Raw genomic sequence first — 22,175 nt, 5'->3', positions numbered from 1 at the left:
TGATGTCTTATATCAGCAGTTTGTTGAACCTAGAAAAGCTAAACTGTGCTCATCTGCAAAAAGCACAGTATCCTTTATTCACCTTAACATCCGTTCTCTGGCAAAAAAACACGATGAATTTGCTCTTTTCATTGATCAGTTTTCTTTCCGATTTAATGTTATCATGCTAACTGAAACTTGGTGCACAACGAGCAACTGTGCGCCTTTGTTACCTGGTTATAATAATTTTTTTATCAATCGAACCGACAAGCGTGGTGGCGGCGTTGGCATGTACATTTCTGACAGTTTATCAGGTGAGAAGGTGCCCCAGTTTACCGATATCACCAAACATTATGAAGCACTTTGTTTGCAACAAGAGAGCACTCTTTTCGCTGTCGTATACCGACCTCCTTCAGGCGATGTTAAAAGATTCATGGACTTTGTGGATAACCTACTCGAATATGCATCCTTCGAACGATTGCGGCTAGTTCTTGGTGGAGATTTTAATATTAATGTTACTGCAGGTAATACCTCTTCTACTGAACTGAACAACAAACTTGCAGCCTGTGGGTTTCAAAACGTCATTAAAACACCAACGCGTGTCACATCAACAACTTCATCGGTTTTGGACCTATTGATTACGAACAGCAACACACCAGTAACCGCAGCCGGAACCGTCAATTGCAGCCTGAGTGATCATTGTCCTGTTTTTATGGCTTATTCAGACGTCGCTGTGAGTCGCAAACCTTCTCGTTCAAAGTTCATTTTTCAATCTATAAATGACACCAGTCTCGATGATTTTAGGAACAAAATTATTAGCACTGACTGGTCTGAGGTTTTTGCAGAAAGTACTGCAGATAAAGCATACGACACTTTTATGACTATTTTTTCTGCCCATTACAAGGCATGCTTCAAACTGAAATCTGTTAGGCAGCGTCGATCGATAAGAAAACCTTGGATCGGCATCGAGCAGGTAAAAATGATTGAAGATAAAAATAAGCTTTTCGCTCTGTTCTTAAAAACGCGTAAGCCTTCCATATTTGCAGAGTTCAAGAAACTACGCAATCGAATCACATCAGAACTAAGGAAAGCCAAAGTGCAGTACTTTCAGCAGCTGATTCAGGATGCCTCGACATCTCGTCCTGATCGGATCTGGAAGATTGTGAACGACGCACTCGGCCTGCGTACAGCTGCGCCTAATCAGTTTCAGATGACTGTCGAAGGTCAACTGCTTAGTGAAGGTGCTCTAGCAGAGCATTTCAACACCCACTACATAACTGCCATGACTAACAATGCTGCTCCTTCTGTAACGTCTTGCGTCCTTGACGACAACCTCTTGAACACTGTTTTTATGGTGCCAACTAATACAGCTGAGGTTTACAACATATTTACGTCACTGAAGAACAGTAAAAGCCTTGACATAGATAATATCCAGGTCCGACCGGTCAAATACGTCCTCGACGTCATCTGTCCAGCCCTCGTACACATTTATAGCCTTGCTTTGGAGACGGGTTTTTTTCCACTAAACATGAAACGCGCAAAAGTTTCAGTTATATATAAAGGCGGCGACAAAAATGATGCTGCCAACTACCGACCAGTGTCAGTTCTCCCAGTGTTTTCAAAAGGTCTTGAAAAAGTTATTCTGTCTCGTCTCGACCCGTTTTTTACCAAGCATAAACTTCTTTCTGAATGTCAGCATGGGTTCAGAAAAGGGTGCTCTACCGAGTCTGCCCTTTTGATTCAAAAGGAATTGATACTCAAAAACATGGATGCAAATAAACTAACGCTTGGGGTGTTTGTAGATTATAGCAAAGCTTTCGACTGCCTCAACCATACTGTTCTCCTTAATAAACTGTATCACTATGGCATTCGGGGCGTACCCCACTCACTCTTAAAGTCATACCTTGCAACACGCATGCAGTCTGTAGTTATCGATGGCAGTCTGTCGTCCTTTAAAGAAATACCATGCGGCGTCCCTCAAGGCAGCGTTTTGGGACCGTTTTTGTTTAATATCTATGTGAACGATGTGGTTCGTATTGATAAGCATGTCAAGTTTGTTTTGTACGCTGATGATACCAGCTTGTTTTTCATATCAGATAATAGTTTTCACCTACTGCATACCGCTAATGAAACTCTCTCCAAATTGCTTGATTGGTCGAGCAAAAACTATCTAAGAATAAACCCTAAAAAATCAAAAGCCATTCTGTTTGCTTCAAAAAACAAACCAGTAAGTTTGATTGGCGGGCTCCGCTTGGGCAGCTCTACAATCGATATAGTCGAAGAGCACAAGGTTTTAGGAGTGGTACTATCGCACCGTATGACTTGGGATGCGCATATACAGCAACTGGTGAAAAAACTCTCTTCCGCTGTTGGCTTAATACGTCGATCTCGAGATATTTTTCCAACTAACATTAAACTTCAAGTTTTTCACTCCGTCTTTCGGTCCCACATTAACTACTGCACGTTAATTTGGGCCACGACTACTAAAAAAAACATAACTATACTACATAGGCTCGAAAAGAAAGCTGTTCGTTGCATTGCTAATGTTTCATACTTTCACCACACTCATGACCTCTTTACTCAGTTCAAGTTGGTCAGTATACAACAGATTTACGATTACCGTCTACTATACCTGCTGTACTTCTCAAGTGTATCTTACCAGCAGTTCCTGAAGGAGCTGTGTACTCTTACTTTGCAAACTCGCACATATCGAACCAGAGCGTCTGAGGAATGGTTTGTACCGCGGCCACGCACTAATTATCTTCTGCAAACATTAACGTACAACGTACCATTTCTATTAAACAAGATTAAAACACAATTTTCTGGTTCCATTGCCCTAACGCGCACCGCATTGCGCAGCATGTTTGTTTCTGGGAAATTTTCTAAGACTGTTTTATGATTTTGAGTGGTGATTGTGAAATTGGGCATACAGAGTGAGTGTGTGTGTTTGCCTTCTCATCGGGATCTCACGTGTAAAACGCTTTATGGTACTAATTTTTATTCGTTTGTTGCGTAGTTTTATTGTAGGGCACATTGTTCTTTTGTGGCGTAGTTGATGAATGAAGTCCGTGTATTCCATTACAATATTCACTTGCATTTTAACTATTGTACTCAGTAAGTAGGACTATGTATGTATTCTGTTGCACATTTCATTTGTATTTGAATTATTGAAGTGTATATGAAGTAGCTGCTGCCAAAATGGTTCCCTGACCTAGTCAAGCTGTCCTCACAGCTTTTTGTCACGGAAGCCATCAACATTGTATCAATGTTGAAAATAAATTTTTGATTTGATTTGATTTGATTTGATTTCAGATTCCTCTTTAGTGAGCCTTTTAAGAAATGTACCACCAACTCGCCCATTTGGCCATAGTATTGGCTAGCCTAACCAAATCAGCCGGACCAAAACTAAACGGGGGAGAGTATTTGAAACTGGCCGCAGCAGTGACCTAGTGATTCGAGCATCCGCCTCATCAGCGTGAGGTATGGGGTTCGTTGCCCACTGCCACTGGATACGCGCCACTATTCCACAGGATACTGTCCTTCTGCCTGGCCTCTTTCAGAGTCTCTTGTCAAGGATGGCCAGCTGAACCTGACGCATGTGACAAGGGAGGAAATGGGGCGCTACTTCTGCACAGCCTCCAATGGCGTGCCTGTGGAAGCTACCAAGGAGGTCCTCCTGGAGGTCACCTGTAGGTATACATACCATCACGATTACCTGCCCTGCAGTTGGTGTTCTTTGGCCGTACTTAGCCTTCCCGCATTTAAAACCCTTCATTCACCTCCATGTTTTCCACAGCGTGATTCATTTCAAAGATTCTAGTTGGAAGTTTTTTTTTTGCGTTTTCCCTCTTTTTTATTTTCAGTGCTCTAGCGATGCAACTTCGCTGTTTTTACCTCGTCTAGTAGAGCCTGTAACATCGCGGATAAGGTGAACCACTTATAAAAAATAACTGCACGAAAGAGGGAGACGAGCACACATGGCAAGCACGTGTGATTCCTCATAAAATGTTCTATAGACTTCTTATAGTCTCTACTGGCTTCTTATAGATATTTCCTTTTGTCTATTCATAGTATATTGATTGTCTGTGAACAAAAGTCTACTAAACCTACAGGTTTTGTAAAGACTGTATATAGCATTTCTTCGCAGAAAATCGATAGAAGTTATTAAAAAAAGAAAGTCTATGGGCAGTCTCTGTGTAATGAAATTTTTATAAGGGTTGCGTGACTTTCGTCTTATCTTATGCTGTTCTTCACCCCTAAAGGTGTACTGCTAAGATACCTTACAGTCCACCACCATACTCACCTTTGAAGTCTCACGGCACAAAAAGGAATAAACATTAGGTGGCGCTCCTTAGTTACTTGCTTTTGTACGGTGCCACCTTCGTAGAATGAATTTATCGCATTCAATATCGAAACCGTTTACGGTCGCTCTGACGTTACGGAAACCTCAGATTTTCCGGTAGTTCATTATTACTCTAGTTCACCTAAGCCCTCATATATAGGTGACTGCTATTTCTTTCCTATATATGTTTTTTTTTTCATTTATCCACACAACACCGACTTGCGCAGTTCCAGACCGACGCATTTTTCTCGCTAGTGGCGTAGCACTGCTAAGGTTGCCGCTGATTTCAACCTAATGTCCTCCCCCAACTGTGCCCAGATGATCTCTTCCCAAAGGCCATATCAGTCTGAAGCTACTTAATTTACTTGATACGGTTTAGCTGTATTTGTTGCTGCATCAGCCTGTGTTGTCACTTCGTAAAAGAAATCTTATTGCAGTGCCTTTATCTGGTGTCTCTTCTTGTACTATATTTGTGTTTAAAACATCAGCTGCTCTGTGATAGACCCCGCCAAGATCTCAGTATTGTCGTCCACACCAAGTGACGTCATCCCACAGCAGGGTCAACTGACCTGCTGGCTGTTTCTACTCTCTATTAGGTTTGGTCCCAAAGCGACTCAGGCTATGAGGGACGCGGTAGTGGAGGGCCCTGGAAATTTCGACCACCTGGGGTTTTTTAACGTGCTCTGACATCGCACAATACACGGGTCTCTGGAATTTCGCCTCCATCGAATTGCGACCGCTGCGGCCGGGATCGAACCCGCGTTTTTCGGGTCAGCAGCCGAGCACCATAACCACTAGAGCCACCAAGGCAGCCTGTGTTGTCCATTAGAATGACGTAACATGACAGGAATCACTTCAAGGGGTTTATCTTCAACATACCCCTTAAACTTGCAGCTGTTGCTTTTGTTCGTGTCCCATTACGTAACGTTTCTTAAATGTTTGTTTTTAACGTACGCTGACGTGTCATTGAATGAACTGAAGGTAAAAAAACCCTTCGCTCTGCGTTTATCCCCAGTCCCGCCCTTCGTACGCATCAAGCAGTGGTCGGTGGCGACCAGCGTGGGCAGCTGGGCGCTGCTGGAGTGCATCATCGAATCCTTCCCGGCGGCCGTGAACACGTGGACACTGCGCTCGGGTCGCTTTCTCGAGGACGGCCCCAAGTACCGGGTGCGGGAGGTGGACCGCGGTTACACCACTCTCATGACGCTCAACGTGACCGACGTGGAGACGCAGGACCTCGGCCTCTACCACTGCGTTAGCAAGAACGCCTTGGGACAGGCCATCGGATCGCTCACCGTCTATAGTGCGTACTGGGCACCCATTCCCAGCTTCTATTTCTCGCCAGATGATCACAGAAGTGTCAGTAGCCAATCTGGTCTAATCATACTTATTTGTGCACTGGAGTTTCCTCACTTAGACCGGATGTATGAGTTGAGAAAGAGCCTCTTTTCTCTTGCATGCACATATTCCACCAAGCGCCTAATTTGTTACCTATTCCCAAGACGTGCAGCAGCCTCGCAGCAGGAATCAATAGGGTGCATGCAAGAGAAATTTACTCGGACTTGAGCGATGCGTGTCTCGGTAATTCTAACCTAATTCAATAGGATGACAGGTACAGCTTCCCGAGAGCAAGGTACAAATGTGGGAAGCTACGCTGAACTGTTCAGAATACTGAAACAAAATAACGTGGAGAAGTGTAAACAAGAAACAGCAGCATGAGCATACTTCACAAAGCCTGAAAAACTTGCATCATTAGAGATACACTTGCTGGTAATAACAACTGTACTTGACGACACGTAGCGTTCCTTTAGGCTGCGCGTAGTATACTGTCGCTAAGGAATGATTTCGGTTTCTACGTCGATTTAGCTTCCCCTGTCACTTTAGTGCTTGTGCACGCAAACTCACGTACCAGCGGAGACAGAGCGAGAGAGAGAGAGAATCATGTGTGGCAAGAGTTGGTGAGCTTTATTATTTTCATTTTGAGCTTAGTGTGCGTAAACACTGCGGTAGTCACTCACTGGAACCTTGGTTTGGGCGACTAGACACGACGTATACATAAGAGCGAACGAAGTGGAAAAAGAAAGCCAGGCAACACAGCTATCAGTGGAGAAGCTAATTTAACAATAATGGCACACTAAAGCTTTGATGAAGAGCAGTGAGAACTTGCAAAGCTTTCAGAGTTTCCCGAATCGATAACAGTAAGACCCAAACAGAGGGCGCGAGTATTAAGATCTATGTGACTTCGCTAACTCTTCTTAGCAGCACCTCGATGCCATTTGATGTGTTAAACAAGACGAGTATCAGAGCACGCTTGAGTATTTTGTCTGAGGACAACTAGCTTGTTCATGCTTGGCTGTAGCTGGGTCTTTGTTGCTTGATTGCGGGAACGCCTAGAAGGGCGCGAGTGGAAGCTTCGAGTAGTGCGCTACAGTCAGATATAGAGTACGGGCTTGGCGCCCAATCAGTTACTCAGTGAGACCAGTTGGACGCATTGCAAAAAAGCTAAATGTAGAAATGAAAGGCGCCATATACAGTCATTAAGGGTGTCCGGAGAGGTTAGTTTTACCACATGTTAGCCGATACTCGATCTGAGAAGAAAAAGAAGGAATGACAAGATGGGAAGGGCAGGAAAGCTAATCCGAATATATTCACTTACCTGGCCCTCCATTACTATCATGAACTCTCCAGTTGTTATACAATAAAGGATCGTTAAAGCAGGCCCAGTCGCTTCTTAAAACATCAGTTTCAATGATCATCGAAAAGATTTTGTCCATCATTTATAATGCATGTACAGGTCCCTATAATAAGAGGGGAAATATAGGCAGAACATTCAGTTGTTTACTATTCCGTATGTATGTGTGGCAGTCCTGTTCCCTGCTTCTTAGCTGCTTTTCCTCTTTCTTTATAATGTCCAAAAGTTATATAAAACTTCTTTAATAGAGAAAGAACTAAAGAATTCATCTTTTTGTGCGAAATAAAGTTTCTCCCTTTCATATTTGAGAGACTCGTACATGCGGGATGCGGGATCGTTACTAGCCAGCTGGCAGCTTTGAAAGGATGGTGAAATGGGAAAATGCCTGTGCACAAAGACTTGGTGCTCATGAAGGAACGAAGGTGGTTACAGTTATTCCGGTATCCATAGATACGGTGTATAGGTTTATTGGGTTTCAACGCCCCAAAGCGACTCAGGCTATGAGGGATGTCGTAGTGGAGGGCTTCGGAAATTTCGACCACCCGGGGTTCTTTAACGTGCACTGACGTCGCACAGTACACGGGCCTCTAGAATTTCGCCTCAATAGAAATTCGGCTGATGGAGGCGAGCAAACATCGTATTTATGGACACCTAAACACCCACCGTATTTATGAACGCCGGAATAACTGTAACCACCGTCGTTCCTTCATGAGCCCCAAGTCTTTGTGCACAGGCATTTTCCCATTTCACCATCCTTTCAAAGCGGCCAGCTGGCTAGTAGCGATGCCTCATAGTCCGCAGTGCCACTTTGACATGGAAGAAGCCGTTCCATTAAATCAAATTAAATGAAAAAGATCAAATCAAATCCCGTGTACTGTGCGATGTCAGTGCACGTTAAAGAACCGCAGGTGGTCGAAATTTCCGGAGCCCTCAACTACGGCGTCCCTCATAGCCTGAGTCGCTTTGGGACGTTAAACCGCATAAACCATGAATCAAATCAGATCAGACGAGTAAAAAATTATTTTTCAAGAAAATCATGGTTGCCTCATCTAGAAGCTGTACAAAATGCTTGATGAAGGTACCGAAAACCACTAACCGCCTGTTGCGTGGCTTACAGGTGAGGATGAAAGGACCGAAGAGTTCGACGATTCGGAGAGGACTGCTGGGCACGGTAAGCAAGCCTGTCTAGCGTTCGCGGGTGCGGGCGGCTGACGATGACGATTGAAACTGCCTGACGGTTGCAAATCAATCTTTGCCTTTGGCAGCACCCCCGACCAAGCAGACCTTGGGCGACTGCAGGCGGTGTCCGGAATGCACCAGCGCTCGGCTGAAGACCTGCGGACCAGGCCGGTGCTCCACTACTCTATGCATTCTTCTCAGGATTTTGATTTGGCAGAAAACTTTTGTACCCCAACCACTTTGTAAATTCCCTCAAAGTGAGAACACGATAAAAGGGACAAGAACTGGAATAACTAGTAGCCTTAACGAGAAGAAAATAGTGAAAAAAAAAACAAAGAATTCAGGATCGCGGTAATTGAATTCTAGCATTTATATTACAAAATGAACAACACATTATTAATTATTGCGCTTCTTTAATATCTTACAGGAACGCTGACGGACATCATCAATGTTCAGAACGTCGACAGCACCGTTAACAGGACTAACTGGTTGGCCAGGAGACCTCGGAATCAGGGTAAGTGTTCAGTTCAGTTCAGTTCAGAATAACTTTATTGTTTCAACCGGCCCCCCTACCTACCCTCTCCTGCACGGCACGCAGGCCTGCGGGAGAGGAGTAGGGGGTTTATTTACTGTTCGACTAACACTTAAATTTATACGATGCTGCAGCTGCCAGTTCGGTCAGTTCCCTTTGCGCCCTAGAATCTGGGCTTCTTAAAGGTGCACTGAAGAGGATTCTGAACATGTCTTTTTGCCGCGGGAACTCGATCCACACGTTCCTAGCATTCTTAGAAACAGGGACTTATTGCCCTGTGTGGCCGATTTCCCCAATTAAAACGAATTAACGTCCGGCTCCCGCCTTTTTTTTTTTTAATTCTGCCTCGTACGGTGGGCGGAGTCGACCAACGCGTGGAGCGCATTTCACCCACTCCCGTGGAGGCTTTGCTTTCGCTTTATTTTGTTTTTTAGGTTTCCATGAATAAATAGTTTCATTCGCAGATAATATAGCCGCAAAATAAGCCCGAAGAAATAAAAATACGCGCGAACTATTTGCTACTACGGACTACTACGTATTACTCCGCCGATGGCAGAGCGGCAAGCCGCCACGGGACTGGGTGAAAGGCGCTCCACGCGTTGGTCGACTCCGCCCACCGTACGAGGCAGAATTAAAAAAAAAGGCGGAAGCCGGACGTTAATTCGATTTAATTGGGGAAATCGGCCACACAGGGCAGTAAATCGCAGTTTCTAAGAAAGCTCGGAACGTGTAGATCGAGTTCCCGCGGCAAAAAGACAAGTTCAGATTCCTCTTCAGCGCACCTTTAATGCCTCATTCCATATTCTATCATCTTCATACTTGCTTTTTCCTGGAGCTTCTTCGCATTTTCTCATGATGTGGTCCATGTCGGCAACTACTCCGCAAAAGATGCATTTTTCTTCTTGGCTTAGTGCATTTTCTTCTTCTTTCTTTTTGGGTTTCGTCCATGCCCTCCATCTTGGGGAGGGGTATAGTTTACTGCCTGTAGTCTTCTTGGTATCTTGCACTGTCTGTAGCTTAGCTCCTTCCTGTCTGGAACGGGCAGCCTTCTTCTATCCTCCCTTTGCTTGGCCATCTTCTCCCTTGGAGGAGAGTATTCCTCTTCCACTATCTTGCTTGCTCCATCGAGCGCTTGGATCCCAAGTATGTGCTGGGGTCAATGTTATTGTACGTCTGTCTATAATCGCACCTTTTATTACTTCGGTCTCTTTATTGCAGATTTTTCCTCTTGAGTAGTTCATCATCGCGTTTCTGCTGTCGCTAATGATGACTTGGCTTTGGTAGCGGTGAGGGCTAGCGCGATCGCAAGCTCCTCTGCTTCTGTGATTGATAGGTCCTCGGCTATCATGTCTCTTTTGCATTTCCCAGCCGCATATACGTGAACCGCCGCTGTGAAGGGGTAGATTTCCACCGCGGCATCAATCTATACCATGTCTTGGTGCGGTCTGGACTAGACTTCTTTTACTATGGCTCTTGCTCCCAGTAAGAGTTGTAAGAGAGGAAAAAAGCAGAGAGTTTGAGGATGAAACCGGCGGGAGTTTCTGAAGAAAGGAAATGCGTGCCAACTTTCCCTCTATTTTGGTGGACGCCTGAACCTCGCAGTGCGAAAACAGTAGAAGCCGGAGCCTTCCTCTTCAAATCATTTCTAAGTGCCTTCGCACGATACTAGTGATGATGAAAGACTTTACAGAGTAAGATGAAAGATGAAGGAACCATTCAAAGTGAACAGAAGCTGCGCTAATGTTCAAAACTTGAGCAGGTAGATGCAATGTGGACAAAACTGATGAAACTTGTCATGTATACGTCATCATTACTTGTCCCCGGACCCTTCCCAACTGTCTCGTCCCAAACAGAGTGCCTGGTGACGCGTCGAGTGATCGAGCGCATCGGCAAGCCCGTGCTGAACAGGAAGCCCGGCGGCGCGTTCAGCAACTGGATGCGCGAGAGCACACCCTACGACCCCAACACCTTCTACGTAGCCAACGAACAGGACAGCACCTCGCTGCTCGAGTTCCCCTCCAAGGCGGCATTCCAGAGTGGCACGGGCTACCGCACGCTGCGCCTCCCTGCGCCCTTCCACGGCAACGGCCAGATATTGTACAACGGGTCGCTGTACTACCATCAGAACGACACCAACTATGTGGTCCGGGTGCCGCTGGCGGGACGAGGTAGCGGGGACCCGCTTAAGTGAGTGCCTATTACCGATCTATGAGCGAGGGAAGACTTCATTTGGGATCATCAGTAACATCAGCCAGCCTAAGTTCTCTACTGGACGAAAGCTTCTCACGTTATGCTCAAAATGGTCGTTTCCTGCTTCATCTGCGGCCACCGTATCTTCGCACTTATCTTAATGGCATGCGCCCATCTACCTCTCTGCCGCCCCTGCTAAGTTTGCCTTCTCTTGCAATTCTACGTCGTTAACCCAAGTGACCATCGGTTACCTTCCCTCCGCGGTGCAAGCCCGGCACGTGCCCATTCTTAATTCTCGACTTCAACCAAAATATCATTAATACGTGTTTGTTCCCTGATCCACTCTTCGTGTCTCTTAAAGTTAGCTGCATCAATTTTCTTTTCATAGCTTGCTGCGTTGCCCTCAAGTTAATTTCAAGCGTTCTCGTTAACCTCCAAATTTATGTTCTATAGCCATAGGTCAGTACTCGAAAGATGTACGATTGTATAGCTTACTCTAGACGGATATTGGCGAGTTACTCTTTATGACCTGAAAGTACCTGCTCAGCGTACTACATCTCATTAATATTCGAACTCTTCTGGATACTTGGGGTATTACCCTCTTGAATTCCATCCCGCCACTGTGGCTCAGTAGTTACGTTACTACTGACCCGAAAGATGCGGGTTCCACCCCGGCCGCGGCGGCCAAATTTAGATGGAGGAGAAATTCTAGAGGCCCGTGTACTGTGCGATGTCAGTGCACGTTAAAGAACTCCAGGTGGTGGAAATTTTCGGAGACCTTCACTACGGCGTTCCTGATAGCCTGAGTCGCTTTGGGAAGTTAAACCCCAATAAAACTAATAAAACCAAACCTCTTGAATTCTCCTCGGCACACAAGGCTAGGACAAGAGTAAGGAACTGAAGGGCTCTTAGTGGCACACATATTAAGGAAGCCAACAGCCACTATATCTAAGAAAGCATAACGAAATATTTTTGTTAGTATTGGTGTCGATCAATGACAAGTAAAGTGTAATAAGTCTTTTACACGAAAGATAACTTACTAGGAAGGCAAAACAACCACACGCTGCCATCCGCGACCTCCGCATTTCGGCATTTCGCGTACGGTGTTATACCAACTGAACAACGGCGGTGGCTGTCTTATCCACTTTCGAGTGTACTTGAGTAGCGTGTAGCCTAATCTTGGCAGTGTTCTCCACCGCTGGTTCAGCTGCCACCCACACAGTTCGATCACGTTCCACGTGGCTTTTGTGGCATGACAGTGCGTGCCACATCCGCCGCTATGGTTGGGCGTGGCGCTAGTGAACACTCTGGCTACCCGCTTAGGCTACCCGCTACTCAAATACACTGGATTAGGCTACCCGCTACTCAAATACACTGGAAAGTAGAAGAATGGACATACGCCGCTGTTGTTCAGTTGGTAGAGCACCATACATGAAATGCAGAGGTCGTAGGTTCGGACCCCACTGGCGACTTCTGTTTGTTTTTCTTGTATTTTTTAATCAATCACCTTCCAGGTAAAAGGATGGTTACACTATAATTTTCCACTGGCCAATACCACAAATACAAATAAAACCATTTGCTTTCCTATGTTCAGTGGCTGTCTGCTTCCTTCATATGCAAAACGGATGCCTTGTGCTGTCAAGAAGAGTGCTGTCAAGTCTAGACCTAGTTTTCCATTGTCACTTCTCTGTCGGAATTGCTGTAGAGATCCCTGTTTTCAGTTCCAGGCTGTTTTGTCATCGAGACCAAACCGCGATCGAGATAGCAGAGGCTTTTCATGTGGTCACATCCTTCGCTTATTTCGCATGATCAAGATATTGCATTCCTTCACCGAGGGTACTAGTATCCAAATGTTGGACAAGAAAAAATAAGATCCAGGCAGTATTCTTCCTGACAGGAGTTCAGCGTGGGTTTCGCTGTCAAGTGTTGTAATCCCAAATGAATTGCACGCTTGTTTGTGTGTACTTTCTTTGCCTCTGTCTGGTTTGTCGCTCTGAATTTAAGGCTTAAGTGCACAAACACGTACGAGCACTACGTTACAACTTAGACGAGCTAGGTGTGTCGGCAAACAGTATGTCGAGCTTGGCCAAAAACATCATGAGTGCCTGTTACCTGCTTATTTATTCTCACTTGCTATGCTCACTTCACATTAATTAAGAAGCAAGCTCAGAGAAAACATTTTTGCGTTTATCTGGCAGGAATGTTCGCGATGGGAGTTCACGATATTTTCTAGAACTGCGACCACGACGCGCATGCTTCAGGTGTTGGTATAATTCGCAGGGTGGCAGCGCGGTTGAAGCTGGACGACGCTGTGTACCGCAACGGCAGCTACCTCTACGAGGCCCAGAGGAACTACGTTAACATCTTGGCCGACGAGAATGGCCTGTGGCTCAGTTACTCCAGTCGCAGGTCCAACAACACCATGATACTCAAGGTAAGATGTTTCTTTCACACCCCGCTCTTCACTATACGACCTGCAGGTCTCACATACCGCAGCCAGCAGCTCACTGCACGTCGCTCTCAGTTAATTCTGTTAGCCCGAAGCAGGAGATCACGAGTGGGAGAGCGGTGACGAGATGAGCGTTATCGTCGGCTATTTCTGCTGACAGTGAATCGACTTATACAGGGTGTCCACGCTAACTTTAGCCAAGGGTTAAAAAATAAAATATTTGAGGTAGGCCAGGGAATCCACTTACATACATCTACCAACCGGCTTGCGCATCATAGGCAATTTTTTGTTTGGCAATTAATTAATTAGAAATTAAGATAATTTTTATAAATGCGTAAATATTGACTTCAGACAGCAAATGTGAATAGCAAAGTTGGAGAGCACCTTCACAAACCCCCATTCCATTTATTTGCGGTTAAGAAAACCTCACGTGTATCTTTTTTCCGAGCTCCAAAGAAAGCCCGCGAAATACAAAAAAAAAAAACCCATGTGACTAGCGCATTCGCACGCCACGATTGTGCTGTTCTCAACCGTGGATTGAGTGAACGAAATCAGCTCCTGGCAAGGCATGACAACCTCAATGCGCCGGCCGATATGTCAACGGTGGTTGCGGAGCCCGCGCGAGCCAGTCTGCAAGCGTGACGTTGCAAGTTTCAGCGAACGCACCGGACATTGTGAGCTATGACATGGCCAAAGGTGCCGAACACAAATGCGACGAGTTTTATTCGCAACTGAGAGGCAAAAGAAGATAGGCAAGTATTTTACTTATCTTCTTTTGCCTCTCAGTGGCGAATAAAACTCGTCGCACTTGTGTTTGTCACCTTGGCCATTTCATAGCTCACAATGCCCGGCGCATTCGCTGCAACTTGCACCGTCACGCTTGCAGACTGGCTCGCGCGGGGGGGGGGGGGGGGGTTGAGAGCAGCACAATCGTTGCGCGCGAATGCGCTAGTCCCGTGATTTTTTTTTTGTATTTCGCGGGCTTTCTTTGGAGCTCGGAAAAAAGATACACGTGAGGTTTTCTTTACCGCAAATAAATGGAATGGGGGTTTCTGAAGGTGCTCTTCAACATTGCTACTCACATTTGCTGTCCAAAGTCAATATTTACGCATTTAAGAAAATTGTCTTAATTGCTAATTAATTAATTACAAAACAGAAAATTGCCTATGATGCGCCAGTCGATTGGAAGATGTATGTAAGTGGTTTCCCTGGCCTACCTGAAATATTTTATTTGTTAACCCTTGGCTAAATTTAGCGTGGACACCCTGTATAAAGCGTTCAGGCGTAAGAAGGGCATGTGAGGGCAGGAGCAACAATAACAAAACTTCCAGGCTTCTCGCTTCCCAATATATTTTGGTGGTGAAGTGGTAGCATAGAAGGCGTCACCGATGGCTGCTATCAGCATGGAGGCAGCAACAAGGCGCCATAGACCACAGGCGGCGCTTGTGCATCATAGCTTCTGCAGGTCACGAAATGCGCACGTGTTTGGAGTCGAAGGCTCGCAAGTAATGCGAATCGATCGATCGATTAAATTCAATCAATCAATCAATCAATCAATCAATCAATCAATCAATCAATCAATCAATCAATCAATCAATCAATCAATCAATCAATCAATCAATCAATCAATCAATCAATCAATCAATCAATCAATCAATCAATCAATCGGTTGGTCGGTTGGTCGGTCGGTCGTTCGGTCGGTCGGTCGGTCGGTCAAAAAAAGACGTCTCCTCTCAGCAATTGTGAGTTTTCTACAGTATATGTCAAATGAACGTTCCTTGTCTGACTACACAGGTCCATGAAGAGAGCCTCCGACCGGAGTACATCTGGAACCTGACAGTGGACCACCGGCAAGTGGCACACTTGTTCGTGGTGTGTGGTGTGCTGTATGCGGTCAACAGCCTGAGCGAGCACAGCACCGAGGTGGGGCTCGCCTACGACCTGTACGCCGGCGCGCTGCTCACGGACGCGCCGAGGCTCAACTTCAGCAACCCGTTCGGCAATACCACCTTCCTGACGTACAACCCGGGTGACGCGTCCCTTTACACTACCGACAGTGGCAACCAGCTTATCTACCCGCTGCTTTTCAACGCCACCGAGACAGCTCAGTCGAAGACCGGAGTCCCCGCCTGAACCTTTTGCTTCTTGGCGACGGTTCACTGATCGGGGTCATGCCCTCCTGTTGCTGGCAACCCCGTTCGTCGTTCAAGAGACCCTACATAAGGAACGTATGAATAACACTCAAATCACTTCTATCGTTCAGCATTCGCACAACATAACAAAATTGTCTGCTTTTTCCCATCCCTCTCTTGGCATTCCTCACGCGATCGCGACTTGAGGCTTTCCAATCAAGCACCTTGAGGAAGTCAGCTTGGCAGGAAGGAGGTCAAAAGCGCTGCTGCCGCGGTCGGGATTGAACTCAGCCTGAAATCTTTCCTGAAAAGCGTTCCTGAGAGGCGTCCGCCCAATTCTTGTGGAAGGGTTCAAGCTGAGGTGAAAGCTGCACTTTGTATACTTTTTCTTTTTTTTTAGTTGCGTCTTTGCCAAAAGTAACCGAACAGCCGCGTCGGCAGTCGGAGCGGGCTTGCAGCCGAGTGACGGCACTGCTATCTTCGCCGTTGCTTCCCGGCTGCGAGTGTAAACTGGCTGACGTAGGGCTGCGCCCTCGCTCAGTATGACGGCACTGCAAAGGCGCGAAACTGCCTGCTGCACGTACTACTTGCTTTTGCTCCTTATCATCCAAAGGAAGGAGGGTGAGAGCGTGGGCTTACGTCACCCAGTTTACACTCGCATCCGGGGAGCTGCGGCCAGCGCTAGGGACCACAGCGCCGCCGCTTGGCTTAGAGCACGCTACCGTCGCGGCTATTCGCCACTAGGTGGTAACCCTGGCTGCCGAGGTGCAGCTTGTGTGCCACCCGAAGTCCAGGGAAAGTCATCAAGAAGCGATTTAAAGTTGCCTCTGTAACGAGAGTGCAGCAGAAGGGGCAGATCGGAAGAGAGGTCTGCGATGTCCGATGTCTGCGTGGCACCCACTCGAATTCATCGCAACGCCACCTGCTAAAGGTGAGTTAAACTACCGGGGAGGCTTGATCCATGGAGTGGAATGAAAGCACGCGTGGAGCGCCGGAGAAAGAACTTTTCAAGCAGTACGGCGTCTCCTTATGTCACGTGCAGTGGATGGGACGCATTGTCCGCTTCCCGAAGATGGTGCGTAGTGCGTCTAGCCCACACAACTCGGACGGGGCACGGGCATGAGTGCACAATGTGGCACACATAGTCAACGACGTCCAGGGCACTGGATGCGCACTAGAGTACGAACTTTTTGTGTGGAATCTGTATATAAGAGAGATGGGTCGGTAGTGGAATACAGAGGCGGTCTTTTCAAATAGACAAACAATCGCGAATGGCTACGAGCTCTGCTAACACAGAGGGAAGCAGTGCCTTTGTGATATGGGAACAAGTGTGGCCTACATCAAGGAGAGCTGGAGAGACGAGATATGGTCTTTTGTGCTTGCGTCCACGTAAGCTTGAAGCGCGCCTTAGAAGTTTGCTGGGAGAGGGGGCTCTGCTTCGTTCACTGAGCGGTGAACGTTGGGTTCGTATGCTTACTCAAACCGTTTCTTTAGGAGGAGGGAGATACAAAGAGCATCCAGAAAGAGCACGACGGATAGAAACGACGCACGTAGGAGCCGACAGAAATGTAGACATAACATAGCGATAGTCACGCAAGCTTTAGGCCGTGAAAAGTCAACAGGAGTGTTTCCGAATGGCATTGGCTTGGTTTTGGGAAGTTCACCATCGGTAGCCACAGCTCCTCCGAAGAATATTGCATGCCATTTAAGAGAAATTGACTGAGACATCGCATCGGCTCACCCAAAAGGCGGGTTGTGGTTCAAGACTTAAAGTCAGGTTATTCCGTAAAGCCTCCGATGTGATGCGTTGTCCCTTTCAGCGGAAGAGAAACTTGTCTTGTGAAAAGGGGAAAAGTAAAGCATAATTGGCGTGCAAGAGTCAGGTAATTGAAAAGCCGATGAATTTTTCTTGTATATTTTCACAATATTTCACAAAACAGGGATGTGTGCAATACAATTCTTCCCCTTGTCTGTGCCGAGCATGTATCAGTTATCCCGTCGAGATGTTCTCCGACAGAGCGTTGACCTAGCTCTTAGTGACTAGAAGAAGCAGATATAGAAACTGGAAGAAAGCCTTAAGCTCCTCCTTAAAGATATGACGGGATACCTTTAATGGGTGAATGCCCATATATGCAGAATTGGTCCTTCTCTACTTGACACTCACAGATCCCTGGGATTCCTCATACAACCCCTTGCGGATTGGTGCAGCGATTAAGCGATATACCACTGCCCGGTGATGACAGATGCTAACACCTGCGGTGCTTTTAAGACCCAGCTTGGCCTCCTCAAGTAACCTCTCGCGACCAATCGTTGAACTGTCACCTGCCGTGGCGGGCAGTTTGCTCACAATATGGTGGGCAGATTGCGATGACGCCACAAGGTCACGTGACCTGAGAAGCCCACCTGCTTCTTAGGTTGCTTCTCTGGGGATTGTTCGTGAATTTTTCGTTCACGGTGAATGACGCCGACGCCGGTTTTTCTGCGACACGAGTTCCTTAACACTATCGTGCTAATAGCGGAAGATATCTATAAGGGTTGCGCAGCCAGAGGTAGGAAACTTCCATAGGCGCCATTGTTTAGCTAACGTAAACGTCAGCGCCAATTCTTCCCCATAGCGGCCGAAGGAAAGCCAACTGGAGCGTCGTAGCGTTGTCATGGCAACGGTATTGAGCAGAAAAAAACAATTCCCGTGTGGGATTTGAACCACTGCCTGCGAAAACAGAGAAAGGTCGTTTTCCGATGCCTCAGACAATTAGAACACCCCTGTTCTTCATGGCGCTGCTTGCACGCACAGGAATTATTCGTGTTTAAACCCCGGCTCCCCTTCAGTCCCAAGGGTGTGCTGAAGTATTTCAAATCAAATTAGTAGGTTTTAATTACCCCCGTTACAGCCACCACAGGCCTCTATAAAGAGAACAATAAAATAACAGTAAAGAAGGGTCTCAGGCAGGAAGGCCTGATCTCTTCAATGCTATTCACAGCCTGTTTACAGGAGATATTAGAGACATGGATTGGGAACAGCTGGGGATAAGGGTTAATGGAGAATAGCTTAGTAATCTGCGATTCGCTGATGACAGTGTCTTCCTAAAAATGGTGCGTCTAAAAATTAATATGCCGAAAACTAAAGTAATGTTCAACGTCTCGTAAGGGAACGGCAGTTCACGATTGGTAGCGACGCGATGGAAGGGGTAAGAGAAGATATACTTAGGGCAGGTGGTGACCGCAGATCAGGACCCCGAGAGCAAAATAACCAGAATATTAAGAACAGATGGAGCATATTTGGCAGATGCTCTCAGATCATGAATGACAGTTTACTGGTATCCCTCAAGAGCAAAGTATATATAACAGCTGTATCTTACCGGTACTCACATGTGGGGCAAAAGCGTGGAGGCTAACGAAAAGAGTTTAAATTGAGGACAATGCAGCGAGTGGTAGACAAAACTTTTGTTAAGGTGGTCCTTGTGGCGTAATAATTTAGAGATCAATGATCTAGTGTGCCTGAAGAGTAAACGTAAGGTCTAGCTCACTGTTCATGAGTAAACGAGTGAAGATGGTTCAGAAGTGAAAGTACCATACTAACAACACCCATAGCCTGCAGAAGCAAGAACTACTGAAGCTAAGCACAAACTGATAGCAGTTATTGGTGGCAGGATCGTAGGAAATAGCGGCAAATAACGCATTATCGCGAGCTGCTTTCGTTCCACACATATCCCCGGAGTTGCTTGGTGGACGAGTTACAGAAGCTATACACGTAGGAGTTAATAGCCGTTCATGATGGGCAACCACGATACTTGAAGGCAGAAGAAGGTTATCAGGACACCAAATTCGGAATGGTGGTGGTGGTGGTGAAAACTTTTATTTTGTGAAAAAGAGTTTGGGAGCCACAGAGTGGCCCCGCTACATGGTCGGCGTCCCTAGTCCGGGACACCGCACGACGAGGCCCCGTCTCTCGCCCGTTTCACCAGAGCCCTTTGGGACTCAAGCGAGGAGCAGTTGAGGAGGGCAGTCTCCCATGCCTCTCTGGAAGGGGTAGGGGAAGGGGGGAGGTGGGGATTTTGAGTACATGCCCACACCATGTGGAAGATATCACAGGTCTCCCCACAGTGTGGGCATCGCCCATCCGTGTTAGGATCGTAATGTTTTATTATTGCAGGACAGAGTAGAGTACCTGTCTGCAGGCGCCTTAAAGTTCGCTCCTCCGTCTTACTCAGCCCTTTTGCAGGGGCCGGGAAAAGGCGGTGGTTGTCGCTATAATGTGTTAATATTTCCCTGAATCGCAGCAGCGGCTGGTTAGTCTCCGAGCCAGAAGAGCTGGGATGAGGAGCCCGGTGAGTAAGCGCTCGGGCAGCCGCGTCAGCGGCCTCATTACCTCGTAAGCCCTGGTGGCCAGGAGCCCAAATGATTCGTTTGGGTGTTGGATCAGTGGCAGTCCGTCGTAGAATACAAGCAGCTAAGGGGGAGATCTCCCCTGCCAAGTAATGTTCACATGCTTTTCGGGAGTCCGTGATGATTATTCTCGAATTGGCGTGGGCGGCAGCAAGCGCTATCGCTACTTCCTCGGCCCGCATTGAATTCGGGGCTCGAAAGGAGAGTCCATCAACGTGCATTTCCTGGTGAACGACAGCGGCCGAGTAAAATCCCGTGGGCGATGGCCCTGCTACGTCTACATAAATACACCGGGTCGGGAGCCGTGTTGTCTCTCAAGAGCCCGAGCCCGCGCTTGTCGTCTGTTTTCATGCATGTCGGTGTCCATGTTACGGGGGAGCGGGGAGACCCAGAGCATATGGCGCCATAGTACTGGGATACGCTCCGCCTCCTCTGGAGTGCAGTCGTGTTGGATGTGTAAGCGGTTTAGCAGGCGGCGCCCAGGAGCCGTCTGCGTGAGCCGCGTGTATTGGTTCACGAGGTGGGCCTCCCGCAGCTCCTGGTAGGAGTTTAGCACCCCCAATGCCTTGAGTTTGGCATTAGAGGTAGCCACCGGGAGATCCAGGGCTCGCTTAGTTGCCTTGCGGATGATGGCGTCTATTCGCGCCTCGTCTTGCTTAGTAGTGCGGAGATATGGCACGGCGTAGAGGATCCGGCTAGTCACGTAGGCATAGACGAGCCGAAGCGCGTCCCTGCCCCGCAGACCACCCCGCTTGTTGGAAACGCGGCGGATCATGCGCCCTACCTGTTCGCCTACTCTCTTGAGTTTCGCAATAGTGGAGTCCGGTCTGAGTCTCTGGTGAATGAAAAGGCCCAGAATACGGAGCTCCTCCACCTCTCTGATAGGACCTCCTGACAGAGAGATGTGTATTGCTGTCCTATCCTTTGGGTTCGCTCTGACATGCAGAAGCTCTGATTTCGCTGGAGCACACTGGAGCCCACAGTCATTAGCATACGCATCGACTATGGAAGCAGCCTGCTGAAGGCGGTCCTCCATGTCCCCAAGGCTCCCCTGAGTGGTTCAAATTGTAATATCATCTGCATATAACGCGTGTTGAATGCCTTCCACCCGGGCCAATTGGCTTGGGAGGCGCATCATAGCAATGTTGAACAGGAGCGGTGATAACACTGCTCTCTGAGGGGTACCCCGTGTTCCCATCATGTAAGGGCCGTATTCCTCGCCCTCAATCCGAAGAAAGGCCCGGCGATTAGACAAGAAATCTCTTACATACGCGTAGGTCCTAGCCCCACAATCGGTAGAACTCAAGTTGGCCAGGATGCTTCCATGTTTCACATTGTCGAAAGCCCCTTTCAGATCAAGGGCGAGGATGGCTTTGTCATTGTGTTGCATAGTTGTGGGTCGTATTACATCCCTGTGCAGCTGGAGAAGGACATCCTGTGCAGACATGTGAGGGCGAAACCCGAACATGGTGACTGCAAAGAAGCCCTTACTCTCCAGGTATGGAGAGAGGCGATCCCGTACCATCGTCTCCATAAGGTTGCCCGCACATGAGGTCAGCGATATGGGCCTCAGGTTGTCCGTATTCACGGCCTTACCTGTTTTAGGGATAAACGTCACAAGTGACGTTTTCCACTCGGGAGGGAGTGGACGCCCGTCCCAGATCTGGTTGATGTATTCTAATAAATGAAGGTAGGCTGAGTCCGGTAGGTTCGCCAACAGGTTCACTGTTATGTGGTCCCGTCCCGGAGCCGTACCCCGGCGCATTTTTGCTAAGGCCGCCTTAAGGTCGTGCAACTCAAAGGGGCATCGAGTGTTTCATTAGGCCTGCCAGAGTACATGTACTGTGGCCCAGGCGGGTCCTCCATACGATAGAGATATCTGTCGCACAGAGTGTCCGCAAGTTGCGCCGTCGTACCTTGCAACCCTTGCAGAGCCCGCCGGAGCTGCTTTTGCGTCTCCCCTCTCGTTTGGGAGGGGTCGATTAGACTGCGAAAGAGACGCCACGTCCCCTTCGAGCTCATCTGATGAGCTGCGGCGTCGCAGCGTGCTATCCAATTTGAATCTGAGAGCTCGGCAGCATACGCTGCAGCCTGCTCTGTGAGTTTGGCTATGTGGTCGCGTAATTTGCGATTAGTTTTCTGCTTTTTCCACCGTTTAGTTAAGCTCCGGTGCGCCTCCCACAAATGCAGGAGGTGGGTGTCCACTGCGGGGATCTCTTCGGTGGTTTGTAGTGTTGTGACGTGTTGTTTCTGAATGTTGTATATGTGGTTAGCCCATTCCGCGTAGCCGCCGG

At 47.5% G+C, this 22,175-nt stretch overlaps 1 protein-coding gene across 1 annotated transcript in view; it reads left to right on the top strand.

Annotated features, from left to right (window-relative positions):
• Window positions 1-15,595, top strand: part of LOC149364049 (uncharacterized) — a 39,742-nt gene extending 24,147 nt beyond the window's left edge. Inside the window, exons 9-16 of the mRNA XM_089574031.1 lie at window positions 3,540-3,668; window positions 5,337-5,624; window positions 8,131-8,184; window positions 8,279-8,359; window positions 8,620-8,706; window positions 10,578-10,911; window positions 13,195-13,348; window positions 15,158-15,595. Coding sequence (XP_089430157.1) covers window positions 3,540-3,668; window positions 5,337-5,624; window positions 8,131-8,184; window positions 8,279-8,359; window positions 8,620-8,706; window positions 10,578-10,911; window positions 13,195-13,348; window positions 15,158-15,496 — 1,466 coding nt within the window. The 3' untranslated portion in view covers window positions 15,497-15,595. The remainder of the gene's footprint in view (window positions 1-3,539; window positions 3,669-5,336; window positions 5,625-8,130; window positions 8,185-8,278; window positions 8,360-8,619; window positions 8,707-10,577; window positions 10,912-13,194; window positions 13,349-15,157) is intronic.
• Window positions 15,596-22,175: the final 6,580 nt, after the last annotated feature.

Source organism: Amblyomma mixtum, chromosome 2, assembly GCF_055824585.1.
Source record: "Amblyomma mixtum isolate Tamu chromosome 2, ASM5582458v1, whole genome shotgun sequence".
NCBI lineage: Eukaryota > Metazoa > Arthropoda > Arachnida > Ixodida > Ixodidae > Amblyomma > Amblyomma mixtum.
Note: the sequence above shows the minus strand (reverse complement) of the source record. Positions and strands in the feature narration are given on the sequence as shown.